The sequence below is a fragment of the Stegodyphus dumicola genome, chromosome 7 (assembly GCF_044657685.1).
Source record: "Stegodyphus dumicola isolate Sdum_Otavi_A_Nest chromosome 7, ASM4465768v1".
In the NCBI taxonomy this organism is placed as follows: domain Eukaryota; kingdom Metazoa; phylum Arthropoda; class Arachnida; order Araneae; family Eresidae; genus Stegodyphus; species Stegodyphus dumicola.
The window spans coordinates 136,576,674-136,592,499 of record NC_140774.1 but is presented as its reverse complement, the minus strand read 5'-3'; the positions used below and the strand labels follow the sequence as shown (position 1 = coordinate 136,592,499).

Sequence of the window (15,826 nt, the reverse complement as noted above, 5' to 3'; positions counted from 1 at the left end):
AAAATCATGCAAATATTTTGCTGATTTAAAGGTTAAATTCACTTAAGCCTTTCATAGAACCAAAAGCCTTTTTACACAGGGAATATCTAAAGGTCTTTTTATACAGAGTATATCTAAAGGTTAGTGAAAAACGAGTAATAAAAGCAAAACAGATCCAAATAGAGCAACTTTGAATTAAAATATCCTGATCTCCGATGCGATTTTGAGTCCGCAGAAAACATGAATTCAAGCTGGAAGTAATCACAGTCGGAATAATCACATTAGAGTCAGAAATATTAAGCTACAATATGAATTGATAGTGAGCTTTGTGCTTATAAAATATTCAATGTACTAACTAAGACCTATTCTAAGACCATTTTAGAAAATGTACAGACATTTTAATAAAAAAATATGAGATATTCTGAAATACATTCTTTCGATTTATTCAACGAATTTCTACTTCTATTCTTCTTTTGTCGAATTTCTATTCTACGAATTCGACAAAAGAGTTCGATACTTTGGCAGTTTCAACTATTGTTTGCCCACAAATAATTTCAAAAGAAAATTTTTAAAATAAACATTTTGATTCTCGTATAGGAAAATATTTTTAATTATCAATGCTTAAACACCTAAGTTTATAATCTCAATTTTGAGAAAAATAGGAAAATACGAAAACTTCAGTTTGAATTGAACAGTTCCAGTACATGAAAGAAAGAAATGTCATCAAAGGTATATCCGAAATGCAACCTATTTAATTTAAATACATTTTTGAAATATGAATTACCTAAAATAATGTTTTTTCTTTTTTTTTAGAGAATTTGATATGTTATTGTTATGTATCTGGAAATTATGAGTGTTTTAATGCTTTTTAAAACTTTAAATTTGACTCAACTTATGGTGCCGCACAAATTAACTAAAAAAATATTATAATCAAAACATTCATATATCATATCTACATTCTTATAAACATTCGTATAGTGGTAGTACAATTTAACTTTTAGGTTCGCGTTGTGAGTAACCTATGCAAAAGGAAATATCAATAACCCCAAATTCAATTAAACTCCATGTTACTTAAAAGCCTTCCGGCTCAAACAAATGGAGGGACATGACAGACCACAGTGAATTATACACTAAATTAAACAAATGAAACATAGAATATATATCAAACACATTTAATAACTTCTAGAATATTCAAACATATGATAAGTAAGTAAACTGATTTTTTTAACATTACATAACTCTCAATTTAGGTAGTTGTACAAAATTCTAATCATTCGTTTACAGGTATATTTAAATAACTTGTCATTACTTAACTCTTCAAATCATTTCGTTTACAAGTACATTAATATAACCACTCATTATTTAATTCTTTTATTCACTTTGTTTACACGTATATTAATATAAGTATCATTACTCGGTTACAGTTTAAATAGAAAAGACAGAAAAAAAAATCACTCACAGGGTGAAGTTCATACATCAAACTCCTATTTCCCGCGTGTGCCATCATCGACGGATAAATACGGAGTTTTAAATTGTTCAACAAATAATCCTGCTTATTTTGTTGACTGATTAATACGGAGTCTTAATAGTTCAACAGATCGTTCAACTCATTTCGTTGACCATTCGAAGATATCCACAAAACCCAAATCGTGCTGCTTGCCGGATGCAGGTCAATGATGCGCACTGCATTCAGAAACATTTCACTCATGTCAGAACTCCAGGAAAATACTGGTATCAAGCAGCTTTTTTTTTTTTTTTTTTTTTTTTTTTTTTTTTTTTTTTGTAAATCAGGAACACTCTTATTCAGCAATGCTAACGCTTCAACAAAATCAAGACCCAAGGAAGACACAGGTAACGGGATGATTCTTTTAAATCCGGAACATTCTTTATCAGGAACGCTTCAATAAACCAGGAAAAAGCGTCTTGAAAGGACCCAAACTGGAAAGGCACTAGGCAGGATAAAAAAGAAACCCACTGGTATCTGCATCACCCTGAGAATACCTATTTACAATTCTCTGAAAATTATAAACGACGATGCTATAAATTTTTGCGATGAGCTCTAGCGCTTTTTTTTAATGTAATTTCCCATCTGATCAAAGCCGGGAATCCATAGCCGCAGCCCGCTGGTACACGCCGCTCGCTGCAAGGCAAGGCCGCAACAGGGCAAACGTCCCGATCTTTTTTTTTTTTTTTTTTTTTCAGCTTAACTTCACATCGCAGGACTCAAATCAGACTCCAAATCCGACGCAATAGCCGGCGCTCGCGAGAGCAAGACCCGCAGGAGTCAAGCCCCACTCCTTTCTCCTAAGCGAAAGGAAGACGATTTTCGTTTCAAACACCATTAGTAACGGGCGACAACACAACACCCTACTGCCTACATTGTTAGTAAAAAGGCCATAAACCAATGAACCAGATGTGTTTCCTTGCAACCGTCTCTCGCCTTTTTACAATTCCTACTCAAGAATAACGAGTTAAATAAAACCTTAAGAGGTTAAGAATACTTTTTTCCAGATTAAAATACACATGAATACAAATAAAAATAGTAGAATAATAATAATAAAAATAGTAGAATAATAAAACACATATTAATAATTAAAATTCGCGACGTAACAGAAAGTATTCAGATTTTAACGTCGCACATGAGGTTTTGTTAAGTTTGTAAGGTATTTATGTTAATTAATCAATTAATCAGTCATTTTACGTTACGAATTTTTACTGTCACTTCTCTTTTTCCGTTTTCCGAATTTTTACTGTCCTTCTTTTTTTTTCCGTTTTTCTTTTTCCGAACATTCTGCCAGAATGCAAATTTTAGCTTGCACAAATTTAAGTGAGGGTTTGAGATTGCTTTAGTCAGAGAGTGTTTCACCTGCTGAATGCCACGTTACGAGTTGTTATTCTACGTTAGCATTTCTGTCTACGGCGTTGTTTTATGTTTTATTCTTGCAGATTATGCTGTAACTCCGATGTAGGCTAAAAGCCAACTTGCATGTCTAAATATTTCTGCATAGTCTTTGACTAATTCAGACTTTAAATTTAGATTAAATTTTACTTTCGAGCTTGCGCCATAACTGCTGGCTGGCTTGTAAGCACCGGGAGTGTCTTCTCTTAAACCTATCTGGATTCTTCATAAACGGGTCTTAGTATATTTCTCTTTGGTTATCTAGACATAACGATATGTCGCTTATGCCCATATCAGAGCCTTAACTTAGTGTATGTCACCAAAACGAGTGAAAATCTGCAAGGTTTTTCATGCTGTCGCTGATCTCGTCTACTAGTTTGCTTTTGGACACAGTCCTAGTAACACAAACTTTTTTTCGTCTTCTTAGCTTTGTTATTAAGAATCGCTTTCTTCGTATTACGCCACATAAAATTCAACATAACATCACAAAAATTTTAAAAGTAGCGTAAGCTTATAATTCCTGATGCAGAGTTAAATTTTGGCATGAATTAAAAATTTTTTTTCAGGTTTTGTCAGTTTATCATATTAATGTTCAGCTAAAGGGTGTCCCAAAATTAACGCAAGATTTGAATTTGCCGCCATTCGTGCAGTAAATTAATGGCAACCCTATTTAAAAGAACATATGACAGCGGATTTGACAGCTGATAGTTCAGGGTTAACAGAAAAGAAACATTACACAATAGAACAACGTTGAAAATTACACAATAGAACATTGCTGAAAAATATTTCAAAAATAATTAAAGTCTGGCGACCACAGTTCTAAAATTTCGATGAAGCCCATTTTCACCTTTATGGCTTTGTTAATTGTTAAAATTGCTGCGTTTGCATTTCAGAGAACCCACAAGTGATTGTCGAAAACCAAATGCATCCTCAACCTGTCACTGCTTGAATCGGAATTTGGGCAGGAGGCATCAGTGGACCATTAAGCTGGTCAAGCAGTGAGTGTTGCTGGTGCTCGATATCGCAACATGATAACACAGTTCTTTTTGCCTAAATTGCATAATAATGATGCGGACGACTTGTGGTTTTAACAAGACGGTGCCACATGCCATACAGCCAGTGAAACAATTTAATTTTACAGCATAAAGACATTTCCTGGCCGTGTACTCTCTCCTTTCGGTGATAAGAATAATCGGCGCCCCAGATCGTGTGAGTTAAGACCATTGGATTTCTTTTTATGGGGTTATCTGAAGTCAAACATCTATGCCAACAAGCCTACAGGCACGCGTGAAGGCGGAAATTCAAGGCAGCAGCAACGAAATTCAGCCAGATTTATGCAAAATGGGCATGGAGTATTTCGACAAAAGGGTGCGTATGTGACAGCAAAGCCATGGAGGCCATTTGCCCTATATGTTATTCCATACATAACCCTGTCCTGTGTACTTGGCGATTCAATAAAAAAATAACAATATAAAGGAAAAAAACATGTTTTTTTTTAATCCAAATCTTGCATTAATTTTGGGAAGGACACCCTTCAGAATGCTGAATATTAATATGATGCAAATAAAATGAATTACATGTTTTTGTCTTCTTATTCCTAACTTTTTGTGCTTTTAACTTCATTTATTAAGTATCACTTTCTTCGCACTTTCGCCACATAAAATTCGACAGCAAAATCATAAAATATTTAAAAATAGCATATCTTTAGAATTAATGGTAGTATTTGAAGTGCTGACATACATCTTTTATGTTCATTATAGTATTTCTTTAGAAACTCCCAGTTTAGGCGACCAGCTGTTTCCATGAAAGATATCTTAGATGCTTATCATAACATAATTATCATAAAAGTGATAAAGAATATAATGATTTCAATGAGTCCAAATAGTTTCCTCTGGTAAAAGGTTTAATATTTCTAATTTGACATCACATGATTTTAATGCATTTTTATTTAAATCAATCATGTTAAAATGTAGAAAAATATGTTTAAGAATTGGGTCTATTGCTTTCAAATCGCTTAGTTTGTTACTCAGTAACCATTCAGATTAAATTTGAATGCTAAATATCTTAGACTTCACTGAATGACACCACGCTGGGACATGGAAGATAAACGTATTTTATATCTCGCAGTGACAAAATATTGCTGTCAAATAGCCAAGTTTGTTAATTACTGAAAGATAAATATTTTACATTTCTTCGAATGGCAATAGTCTCACACGCTTGAAAATGTTTTATTTCGAACAGTGTTGTAAAGGCTTAGTTTCATAGGAATTTGTTAATCAAAACTTCATTAAATTTGTATAAAATATTAAATAAATAAAATGCAAATTCGAACTTTCAGGTGCATACTTCAAACTTTGATGGCTCTAGGTACCATCGTTTTTTCCACAATATAAGGAACGTATATAGTACATGCGTGCATATTCTTTAATTTCTTCAAAAGTAATACTTGACGGTAGCATTTGGTAGCAACAATATTGTTACGAAATGTAGAGGCGTGGTAAGATGGCTTCCACGCAAAGCAGGTTTAGGGTTACCATTAAATAGCAAAAAAGGGCAGAGTTGTCACATTTGGCGAGAAATTGCACATCTGGCGATATTTGGCGACAAAATTGGCGATATACCACGGACGGTTGTAGAACCTTCTGGAAAGAATTCTTACCGGTTTAGAGCAAAATGTTCTCGAACACAAGGCAAAAGCTATGAAGCCTGCTGTTACGCGGAGAGTCAGTTACGAGTTAGTATCGACAGTGTGCCTCGTCGAGTGCGAGATAGTCTCGAGTTATTCAGTCCGTGCGGAGTCGATCGAGTTGACAGGCGGGTAGGGTGTGCCGAGTGGGTCGTCGAGTGCATCGAAGAGTCTCTTAGTTTATCGCGGTTAGTGCATCGTCGAGAGAGTGTATTAAGCTCCGGGAACGGCTGAATCGAAGAGTCAGAAGCTGTGCCCTGTGTGTCGTTTAGTGCATCGCGAGTTGTAGCGTGGAGAGTCTCGAGAGTACGTGGAGTTCCGAGAACGACCAAGTAGAGTCAAGAGCTGTACTCTAGTGCTTTGCCGTGAAGCTGTCTCCGCCGTGATAGCCTGATAACCTGGAGGCTGTGTCGCTGATCGTGTCAGTTTGTTTATAGTAGATCTTCCACGATTGTAAAAGAGTTTTGGAGCTGTCCTGATTAATATTGGTAAATAAAGTGTGTTTCGATACTTTATCAAGTGTCGTCGTTATTCACTCCAAATCAACGAACACCGTACGAACGTGAAGGAAGAGAAAAACGCAACAACTGAAGTCAGAAAAAAATAACGCAACAATATGAAAGGCGGTTATGGCAAAATGCGCGTTGTTTAGTAGCTCCTGTGCTGCTAAAACCAAATAAAAAGATAACAATCTGAAAAGTTTTAGATTTTAAATTACGTCCAAAGAAGCGTTTTTTTAACATTTTGTCTGTTACCTTTATTTATTAAATATCACGTTCTTTGCACTTAAACCGTAAAATCCAATTAAAGAGCAATGTCGAAAAATAGTTTTAAATTGAGCATATCTATAGAATTTCCGATACGCAGTCTCACGCGCTGGAGATAAAAGTGTTTTTTTCTGTACAACGTTGCCATTGCTCGCTTTGAAATCCTTGAATTTATTAATCAAGCATTCGTTCAAGATTTACAAAATATGAAATAGATAATAAAAAATTGCAGATTTCAAATTTGGACTTCCACATGCCCATATTTGCGGTAGGATTACGTCGTTCAAAATTCGATGGCCGTTCTATGTACCGTTGTTTTATCACAATGCGAGAAATATACAAACATTTATGCAGATTTTTCATTATTTAATTTCTTCAAATATAATGCAGGGCAATAACATTTAGTGGCAACAGTTTGAAAGGTGAAACGGACATTTACAGTGAAGCAACGCAAAATGAAAACAATAGTCCTTCTGGGTCAAAGCCCCTTCAGACTAATAAAGCGATTATGAATGATTTTTAAAAGTCATGTTTGTTTACGCTTTCTGATTCTATGACACCTATGATCATATTATCTCAACTTTCTAATATGAAAACTTTCATATGGGAGGTATTATATTTTTTAGTTTTATTGTCAGATTAACTTACATTTTGGTAAGCCAAATTATTGAGAAATGTACATTATAAAATTTTCATCATTCCAAAATTTCGAACTAAACACAGTATAATGGCATGGAAAATATAAAACAAAAATGCAAAATAATCTAATTTATAAAGTTTATTCATATCCGCAGCAACAAAACAGCCCTAATAAACAATATAGAAGCAAAACGCAATAAAGTGTACAATAAGATCAGAATGATTTCAGTCATTTAAATGGTATTCGCATAAAGTATTATGATTAGCGGAAGTTGACCGATTCACAGGTTGTTATGAATAGATTTTCAGATACGAGATGGGAGTTTTTGTTTAATTTCTTTGCAGAGTAAAGGCACTTAAAATCTGACAATACGAAAATGATCTCGGTAGGCTGGTCGTAAGTAAAGCGGAGCATGATATTTTCGGATTCCATACGCAGTGGTACTCTCAGTTTTCTATAGACATTGCTATAGACATATCCTATCAAAATCTGGAGTGTGTTTTATATAAATATTATGAAACTTCTGTATTAAACATTCCGATATTCAGCAGAAAGTCCGTTTGATTATTTACTAATCCATACAATAATAATTGAACTAAAAATTCACTCCAGCAAAGGATTCCATAATACTTAGAATCATAGTTGTATTAAGTAACCGATGAGGTTATTATGCATTTTCTACCTCATTTAACTCACGCCTTCGCGGTGTATTTCGAAAGCACGTCGGGCTAGCTTCGTGAGTTCAGGTCCCGGCGAGGGCATCGCGGACTTATCACATAAAATGCCTACGAAAATGCTTATTGTTGTCTACAGAAATAGATGATTGAAATTATACGATGCTGGGATTATTTTTAAAGTTTAATTATTAAGATCTATTGTAGAGTCATTAGGATTTTGGAGAGATGAAAAATACGCAACGCCTTCGCGGGGAATCGAAACGCGGACCTCTGGAGTACGCGCCCTGCGTGCAGATCACCACACCACGAATTCGAGAGAAATACCGTATATGCTTCCCCTATTTAAGTTCGACTGGAGTTTTTAGAGGACCCAATCGCCAAATCCTGGGTGAGGAGAATCATCATTCAACACCCTTTTTCGTTTGGGCGCCACTGTAGACACATTAGGATTTTGGAAACAGAAGAAATGAAAAATATGCCACGCCTTCGCCGGGAATCGAACTGGGGACCTCTGTAATACGCACCCAGCGTGCAGACCACCACACCACGAAGGCATGCCAAGAAGGTGGGAGAAATACCTTATACTATATGTAATTATAATTGAACTAACTGAATATCAATCACATTTAAGTAAGATCCAATAATAAACTTAATGTAAAGCTTTTAAGCATTTTGCATCATGGACCATAGAAATGCATTTAGAAAAAAAATTTTTTTTCCTTATAGATTTATTCTCAGAGTATCAGATTTTAAAAATGGAAAGCTAGCAAATTTAATCATTTCGAATTCTGAAGTATTGGAAAAAACATTTACAAATTTCATTTTTGTTCATTTCAGTTGATGAACCTGTCGTTCAAAGGCAGTCCTATTCACAGAATCAAGCAATATGTAAGTTACGATTACATTATTTCTTTTATCAGGAACGTCAAAAAAACGTTTTCTACGAATTTGATTAATTAATATTAAGTTTCTTTTTGATATATTGCATCTTTCATTTATTCTCTTACTAACACATTTTAAGCGAAATGCAAATTAATAGGTAAACAAAAGCTTCTATGATTTTGTGACCTTAAATACTTACTTGAAATTCATTTTAGCTAGGATATTATTGCTCGGTTCCTAAATTTGTTCGAACAGCAAAATATAAGATACAAAAATCTAATTTAGTTAAGGAAATCAAACTGAATTTGAAAAACATAATTCCTTAAAGTTGGCAGTAACTTTTCTTTTCAACAAAGAAAACAATAAAATGGTTGCACGAACACATTTGCTTTCGAAAGGAATATAAATCGTTTTATCTCTCCGCTACTTTTGATTTAATAACTTTCTAGATGTTTGTATAATTTTATTATTCTTTTAATTACATTTAGAGAATCTCTTTTATCTTTATGTCCTTTTTGGAGGAGAAAAAGAAGGAAGAAGAATAAAAGCTTGTTAAAAGGTGTAGATGATAACATAGATGGGATTCTTCAGTTATCATATGCACATTTTATCTACATAAATTCATATATGCGTATTAACCTGTTGAGCTTCCTGAATAACTCTTCCACGGTGAAATTGTTTTCAAATTTTTTTTTATTATATTTTGATTTCATTCTATGATAGAATATTTAAAAAAGTATTCTATATAGATATTCCACAGAAATTCCTTAAGTTCCATGGGTATACTTACGAAATAAAGTTCGGAACAAAATTCTCGAGTAGCAATTTTCACATTTCCAAAGCAGATGGCATAAAACTTCCAAATATCAAGATCAGTTGAGACCCTATTCCAGTCAAAAAACATCTTTTGTCTATTCTGTGTGGTTCTTCAAATGCAAATATTTTGGGACACAGAACAGAGTATTAGTAGTAGGTAAACTACTCAGTAGTGGGTAAATTATCCACTACTAATAATACTACTAAGTGCTATCTAATAATAATACTAGTTACACTACTAATAATACTACCACCAGTCCATAATACTACTAAGTGGAAGTTGGTAAATTACCCACTACTAATATTTTATTGTGTTTTTATTTATTTATTCTTTCTTGCTTGTCGTACTCTGTTTCAACAAAGATCGTAAAATTAGAAAGGAAAAATATTAATACATTCGTATGAAAAAATATATTTATTCCGACAAAATTAAGTAAGAAATTAATTTTTACTTCAACTCAAAGAAGCAATGAAGTTAATTTTATTTATGTTAGCTTTAAAACTAAACGTACGCTTTTTTTTTTTTTACTTTTATTTCACTAACGAAGAAATTACTTTTTATTTGTGTCGAACAAAACATGTAACTTATTTCTTTTCAATCAATGTTAAAACGAGACGTTTTTTTCATTGACCTGTAATGTAAATATAATGTAATAGAAAATGTAAACATACATATAAATACGGATATTATTAAATTTTTAGACTTACTGAGTTGACTGAAAACATTACTGTAAACTACTCTCAGAATTACTGAAAAGATTTGGAATAAAAAACATGTATTATATTTGTCAAACAGGTAGCGCTGTAACTTTATATGAATGTGGAGTTTCAAAAGCGTAACCCCATTTCAATCTATTTAAGAACTATTTAAAGGTATAAGCTCTGTAATGTATTATGATCTATATGATTTCTATCATCAGAAACATTAACATACTTAAAAAAATAATATTAATTTTAATTTTATCAGTGTTAAAAAAGCAAATGAACCATATTGATATTACAAATATTTGGAGTCAGGATAACTTGAATAAACTGGAACTGTTGAACACATAACAGTGGCCTGCTTTAGGTCTACAGTTTGGTTACATCAACTGTCAACATCACAAATAATTGAATCACCTAATTTTCTAACGTCATTGCAGATATCAGCCTCATCATGTTTTAAATTGAATATTGTAAAGTTACATTTAATTTTTAAACTTTAAACACATAAAACCAAAAATAACCCAATCCATAATACATTTCGCAATGCATACCAGCCCACCAGCGGCCGAGCGGTAAAGACGCTGAACACTGGTAGTTCGGTCTGAGGTTCGAATCCCGCGAACGGGCTGGCTGCATGGGCGTTTTCGTGGTTTTCCCCATGTGTAACGTGTATACGAGCCAGTTTCCCTTAGAAAGTCCTCCACGAAAGGCATCCCTCCCTTTAGGCAGATAGCCCTCGTGTGCTTTGCCATAATTAAATACACACACACACATACACACACAATGCATACCAATTCCTTCAGATAGTTAAGTTAACAGAGTCATTATGTTTCGTATTTTGCAGATTCGACAGGAACATTTTTGCTTACGAATACAAATCCATACTTGGTATTGAAGAATAGTTATTAATGTATAAAAATAATAATAATGTATAAACATAATAAAGACTGCTTTATAAAACGAAACAAGAAGAATGATAAAATAATCTTTCTGGGATTTCAAAGTCTTTTTTAAATAAACTTTTCGTATTTGAATTACTTTGAGGTATCTCTAGTGTTGTCTTTAAGGAATCCTAGGGAACTCAGTTCAATGAATACGAAACATTATTGACACCTTTTTCCACAGTCAAATTATCATTTCTCAAAATGCATTAAATTTCGATAAAACATAATTTTATGACATAAGTTCAAGACGTTACCATTCAGATAATTCAGCAATGATTGCTTTATATTTTCTTAGAAACAACTTCAAACTTTCATTTTATTCTGTAGAATACGTTTCAGAATTCTCTGAAAATCCCAAAATGCTCTAGAAATTCCTAAAAATGCTCTAAAAATACTTCAAAGAAGGAAAATACTCAAACAAGAAAAAAAATAGGAAAAAATTGCATATCTTATCATAATCCAAGCTTTCATTATTATAGTTCCCAATTACAGATAATGTACAGTGTTCTTTAAATAGCAATATAAAATTAAATATATTTAGCTAATAATTATAAATAAATAACATAATTTAGTTTGTACAATTTATAAATATTTATACTCTACAATATAATCTTATTTATTTTATTGTGATTTACACAAGTCAAATATAGCATTGAATATGTCTAGAAATTTTGGTATCTCACAGCTGCGAGGCATTGTGACAGACCAGTTCCCCCTATGAATGGTCGTTTCTCGTGCCAGATTCGAAGTGATCGATAGTAAGTAATTTACACATGTGTTGAATATAATTTTTTAATTGCATACGTATATATATATATATCTGAATGTGCATACCAGAGGCAAAATCAAAACATCTATATAATTCTAAATGTTTTCTGCAAAGCCATTATTTTATTTGTTGATGAAATAGAACAGTTAAATAATAATTCTTTCGTAATTAATGGGAATGAATTAAAGCATTTCCTTTAATTCAAACAATTTCAGTCCTATTTTTAGTTTTCCGACTGCACACTTCTTTTAAAGTTCTTAAGATGGATAATTTCTTAGACGACGTAATTCATATTATGATAGACTAGGATAGAAATATCTTTACTGTTAGATTTTATGTTGGGAAACTGACTTTTGTGCATAAATTTTCAATCAAGTGCTTGTATTTTTTTGTCTGTCTCTTCTGCTTACGTTCTGTGTCCTATTCTTCGTCCCATTACGTTGTTTTTGTAGTATTTATCTAGAGCTAACTTTTGATTTTGAAGGTTCGGAAGCTTGAATTATGAGCGGAAGTTCGATAGTTGAACAGAAAAGCACCATAGGCATCTTACTTTATCATCTTTCTTTAACTCAACGCAAACAAGTTAAAAAACATTCTCCGCATCTTTGAGCTTTGAAGCATTCGATCTGCCTGTGGCGGAAACGCTGATATCTGAAGTATTCAATCAAGAGTGTACTGACCTTGAATCTAAAAGTGGATATAAGTCTTGGTATTGCATATTTGTTTACCCTCGTCTGTACGCCAGACTTACAGGAAGAAAACTGAGTAATTTTCTGTCTGGTATTTCCATGTTCGGGAGAAATGACTAGATTTTCTTATTGGAGTTTTGAGGCCTTTTTATTATCCTCAAATGTCTCGGATTCGAAAGTATGTTGGCAAGCCTTGAGAATAACTTAAATATCTGTTTCCTTTTTACACGTATTTTAAATTGATGTCTGCTTTCAGAAAGCTTTTAATTATCTTATTTTCTTGCTACTTCGGTCTTGAAATTCATCTTGATAAAAGAAATAAAGGAGAGGAAAACATCTATAAATGTTGTTATTAAAATATAAATTTAAAGTTCGAGGTGAAAATTAAATTTCGTACAATTTTTTATTGTATACATCTTGTTGCAAGATACACATGCTACGAAAAGCAAAAAATAATGAATGTATTTTTACACCTGAATACTGATGGCTACGACTGTTACATCTTTCTCAGGAAATTTTGCTTTTTGATTTTTGAGTATATTGGTTGTAATTGAATTACTAATCTTTGCAAGAGGCGCGTGCAGCTTGAACTAGGTATTCAAGAAGAAGAATACATTCACAGACGTAATACCTTTTCTAACTTATTTAATTTTATATGTTGTTTCTTAAGAGGTGGCTTATAAAACAGAAAATAAAAACCTAGCTGAAAATTTTAAAGATTAAACATTTTGAACAAAAGGCAATAAATAAATAAATTTAGAGGAACTTTCTTCATTTGGACCCCTGCTGATTGGACATGGGGACGAATGAGTGGGCAGTTGGAAAAATCTTGCTAATTGTTTGTTATATTTATGAAAGAGATAAAATGCATAATGCGAACGATTTATTCTTTAAAAGGGGAAAGAATTGCTCTCCAAATACTTTGCCATATTTTCATTTCTTCAACTATAAAGGCACGGCGTTAATTTTGAATGAATGAAATAACATTATAATTTACTAATATTCAAGGCTATTTGCAATTCAACGGATCAAATCTACGAATTTGGGCGTAGTTACGAGCGCAGGTTTTCGCTTTGGTTTAAACCCTAGGCAATTTACTAGTAACGATATTAATCTCCTACTATGTCCCAGATTTGTAGGAGAATGGATCCTCAGGTGTACAGTTCCTTGAGTTTCTCCTCTCTCTTCCCCACCCTCAGACCTTCGAGAAACATTCGAATTCACGGTATGTTATGTGCCCCAATGCTGCGAAAACGCTAAGCACTTACAGACATTTGCATTTTTCCAGTATTCGATCACGATTTCTGTAAATGGTAAAAGGTGAAATGTAGTCTGCAATTCTTTCACTAGGATTTGTTAACAACCCAAAATGTAATAACATTTGAAAATTAAGTTTGCACGTATCTAAATTACGCGTCAGAATGTAATATAAGACTAGTGTCATAAATATAAGATTTAAATCACGGGCAATTTGATTTTGTGACAGTTTGATTCTTCAAAGCATGTTACGATGTCAAAATTCAATAAGATATTTTATTCTTCTTTTTAAAGCTAATTTTAATTGGAAATTGTGTTTCACTGAGAAAGGAGCAAGAACATAACTCTAAATGTGTTTTATGTATTGTGGTAACTTGATCGTCTAAATATGTGTATGATGTTGTAGGGTTTATATTTATTTTAACTAACATTTATTTTAAGTTTAAACTATCTTTCCTGTCAATCCTTACTTTCCCCTGGAACTGCCAATGCCAGAATATGTAAATTTGAGTAGAACGCGCAAGCATTCAAATTATCAGCGGAAGTAGTATGATTTAAATAGGAGGAAACAAGTTCGGTGAGAGAGAGTTATTCTTACTTAGCGAGCGCGGAGGTAGTTATAGAGATTTGAAAAACCCCGCGTTGCGGCCTATGTGCTTGGCGGGAAGTAGTTGCAATTGTTCCAGTGAGCTTCAAGTCTGCTGAATTAGCAGCCGTATTGTAAAACGCGGTGAGTTAGTTATTTGAGAGAGCCTCGTAGTTAGAATATTGTCTTTAATTTCTTTTCAGGTTTTTATTTTTATTTTAACTGCCGAGTTGGCACCGTTTGTAAGCGTCAAGAGAACGCAATTGTAAATTAGTACGTTGAATAAAAAGGGACTTAAACCCTTTATAAGACTCTGTGGTTTATACAAGCTTTCACAGTCACCTCTTGGTTGCGTGCTAGTTAGAGGCGCGCAACGTTATATTGGCGCCCGAACACTTATCGAACTGAAATGGCCGAAAACTGGATGGAAGCCGCTGGACAACACCAAGAAATGACAACGCAGTTAGAAGGATTTGGATACCTGGTCCAGACTTTGAGAGCATCAATCAAGCCAAACGTCTATGCAAAAAATTCGGTGTCCGTATTTTTAGAAGGTATAGAAAACCACTTTCAGCTCTATCCTGTGCCCGAAAGACAAAAAGTTGCTATCGCCACATCAGCACTAAGAGGACAGGCCGCGCTATGGTGGAAAAATATAGGCAAATTTCTTCTAGGTGAATTTGGAAGCCCGACGTATATTTTTGAAAATTTCAAAAAATCGTTAGTAAAGGCCTTCCCCATAGTGAAAGATCGCGCACGGCTGGAAGCCGAGCTATATAGTTTCTATCAACGGGATACAGCACAATTGACGGACTTTATTTTACGAAAAATCAAGCTAACGGATATGTTGTATGGGAAAAAACCCGATGCGGAGATTATTGAAATAATATTACCAAGATTGTTACCCGCTGTCCAAGACTACTTTGAAATTAGAAACCCAACCACATTGCAGGAACTTTTCGAATTGGCGGTGAAGTTGCAGAATCGCGGAAAGAGCGAGAGGGGAAACATATTCTCAAAGTACCAGAAGGAAGGAGGGAACAAGAAATGGAAATCGCTCATATGGGGGAAAGAACTATCAAGCTAACGCATCGAAACTTGAAGGGCAAGGCCCAAAAAGAAAATTTGAAAATAAGCATCCGCGTACCCAGAAGACACAGATTGAAAGGAAAGCTTTAAACGACTAGAGGGGCCTGTGAAAGGGAAGGTCCAGACCCCGGAAGTTTTAGAAAAACCCTCAAATATACATCTAAATACAGTCATCGTAAAAAACTCACAGCTACCAATTATACAAGTCCTGGTTGGCGATGTACCAGTAGAAGCCCTCATCGATACAGGGGCAGAAGGCAATTTCATGAGTGAAAAGTTCTTCAAAAAGAATTTTTATAGGATACGACTCTTTAAAACCAGAAATACGGAAATTATAGCGGCGCAAGGAAAAACATGTCACTGCATCGGGAAAGTAGCATTAAACGTACAGGTAAAAGAGGAAAATCTCAAAGTATTAATTTTTGTGGTGAAACACCTCCA

At 33.8% G+C, this 15,826-nt stretch overlaps 1 protein-coding gene across 3 annotated transcripts in view; it reads left to right on the top strand.

Annotated features, from left to right (window-relative positions):
• Positions 1-15,826, top strand: part of LOC118189478 (hemocytin-like) — a 728,690-nt gene that overhangs the window by 59,720 nt on the left and 653,144 nt on the right. For all 3 annotated transcript variants that reach the window (XM_085820839.1, XM_085820840.1, XM_085820838.1), the window contains exons 3-4: positions 8,486-8,536; positions 11,681-11,753. In XM_085820839.1, the coding sequence (XP_085676965.1) occupies positions 8,486-8,536; positions 11,681-11,753 (124 nt within the window). The remainder of the gene's footprint in view (positions 1-8,485; positions 8,537-11,680; positions 11,754-15,826) is intronic.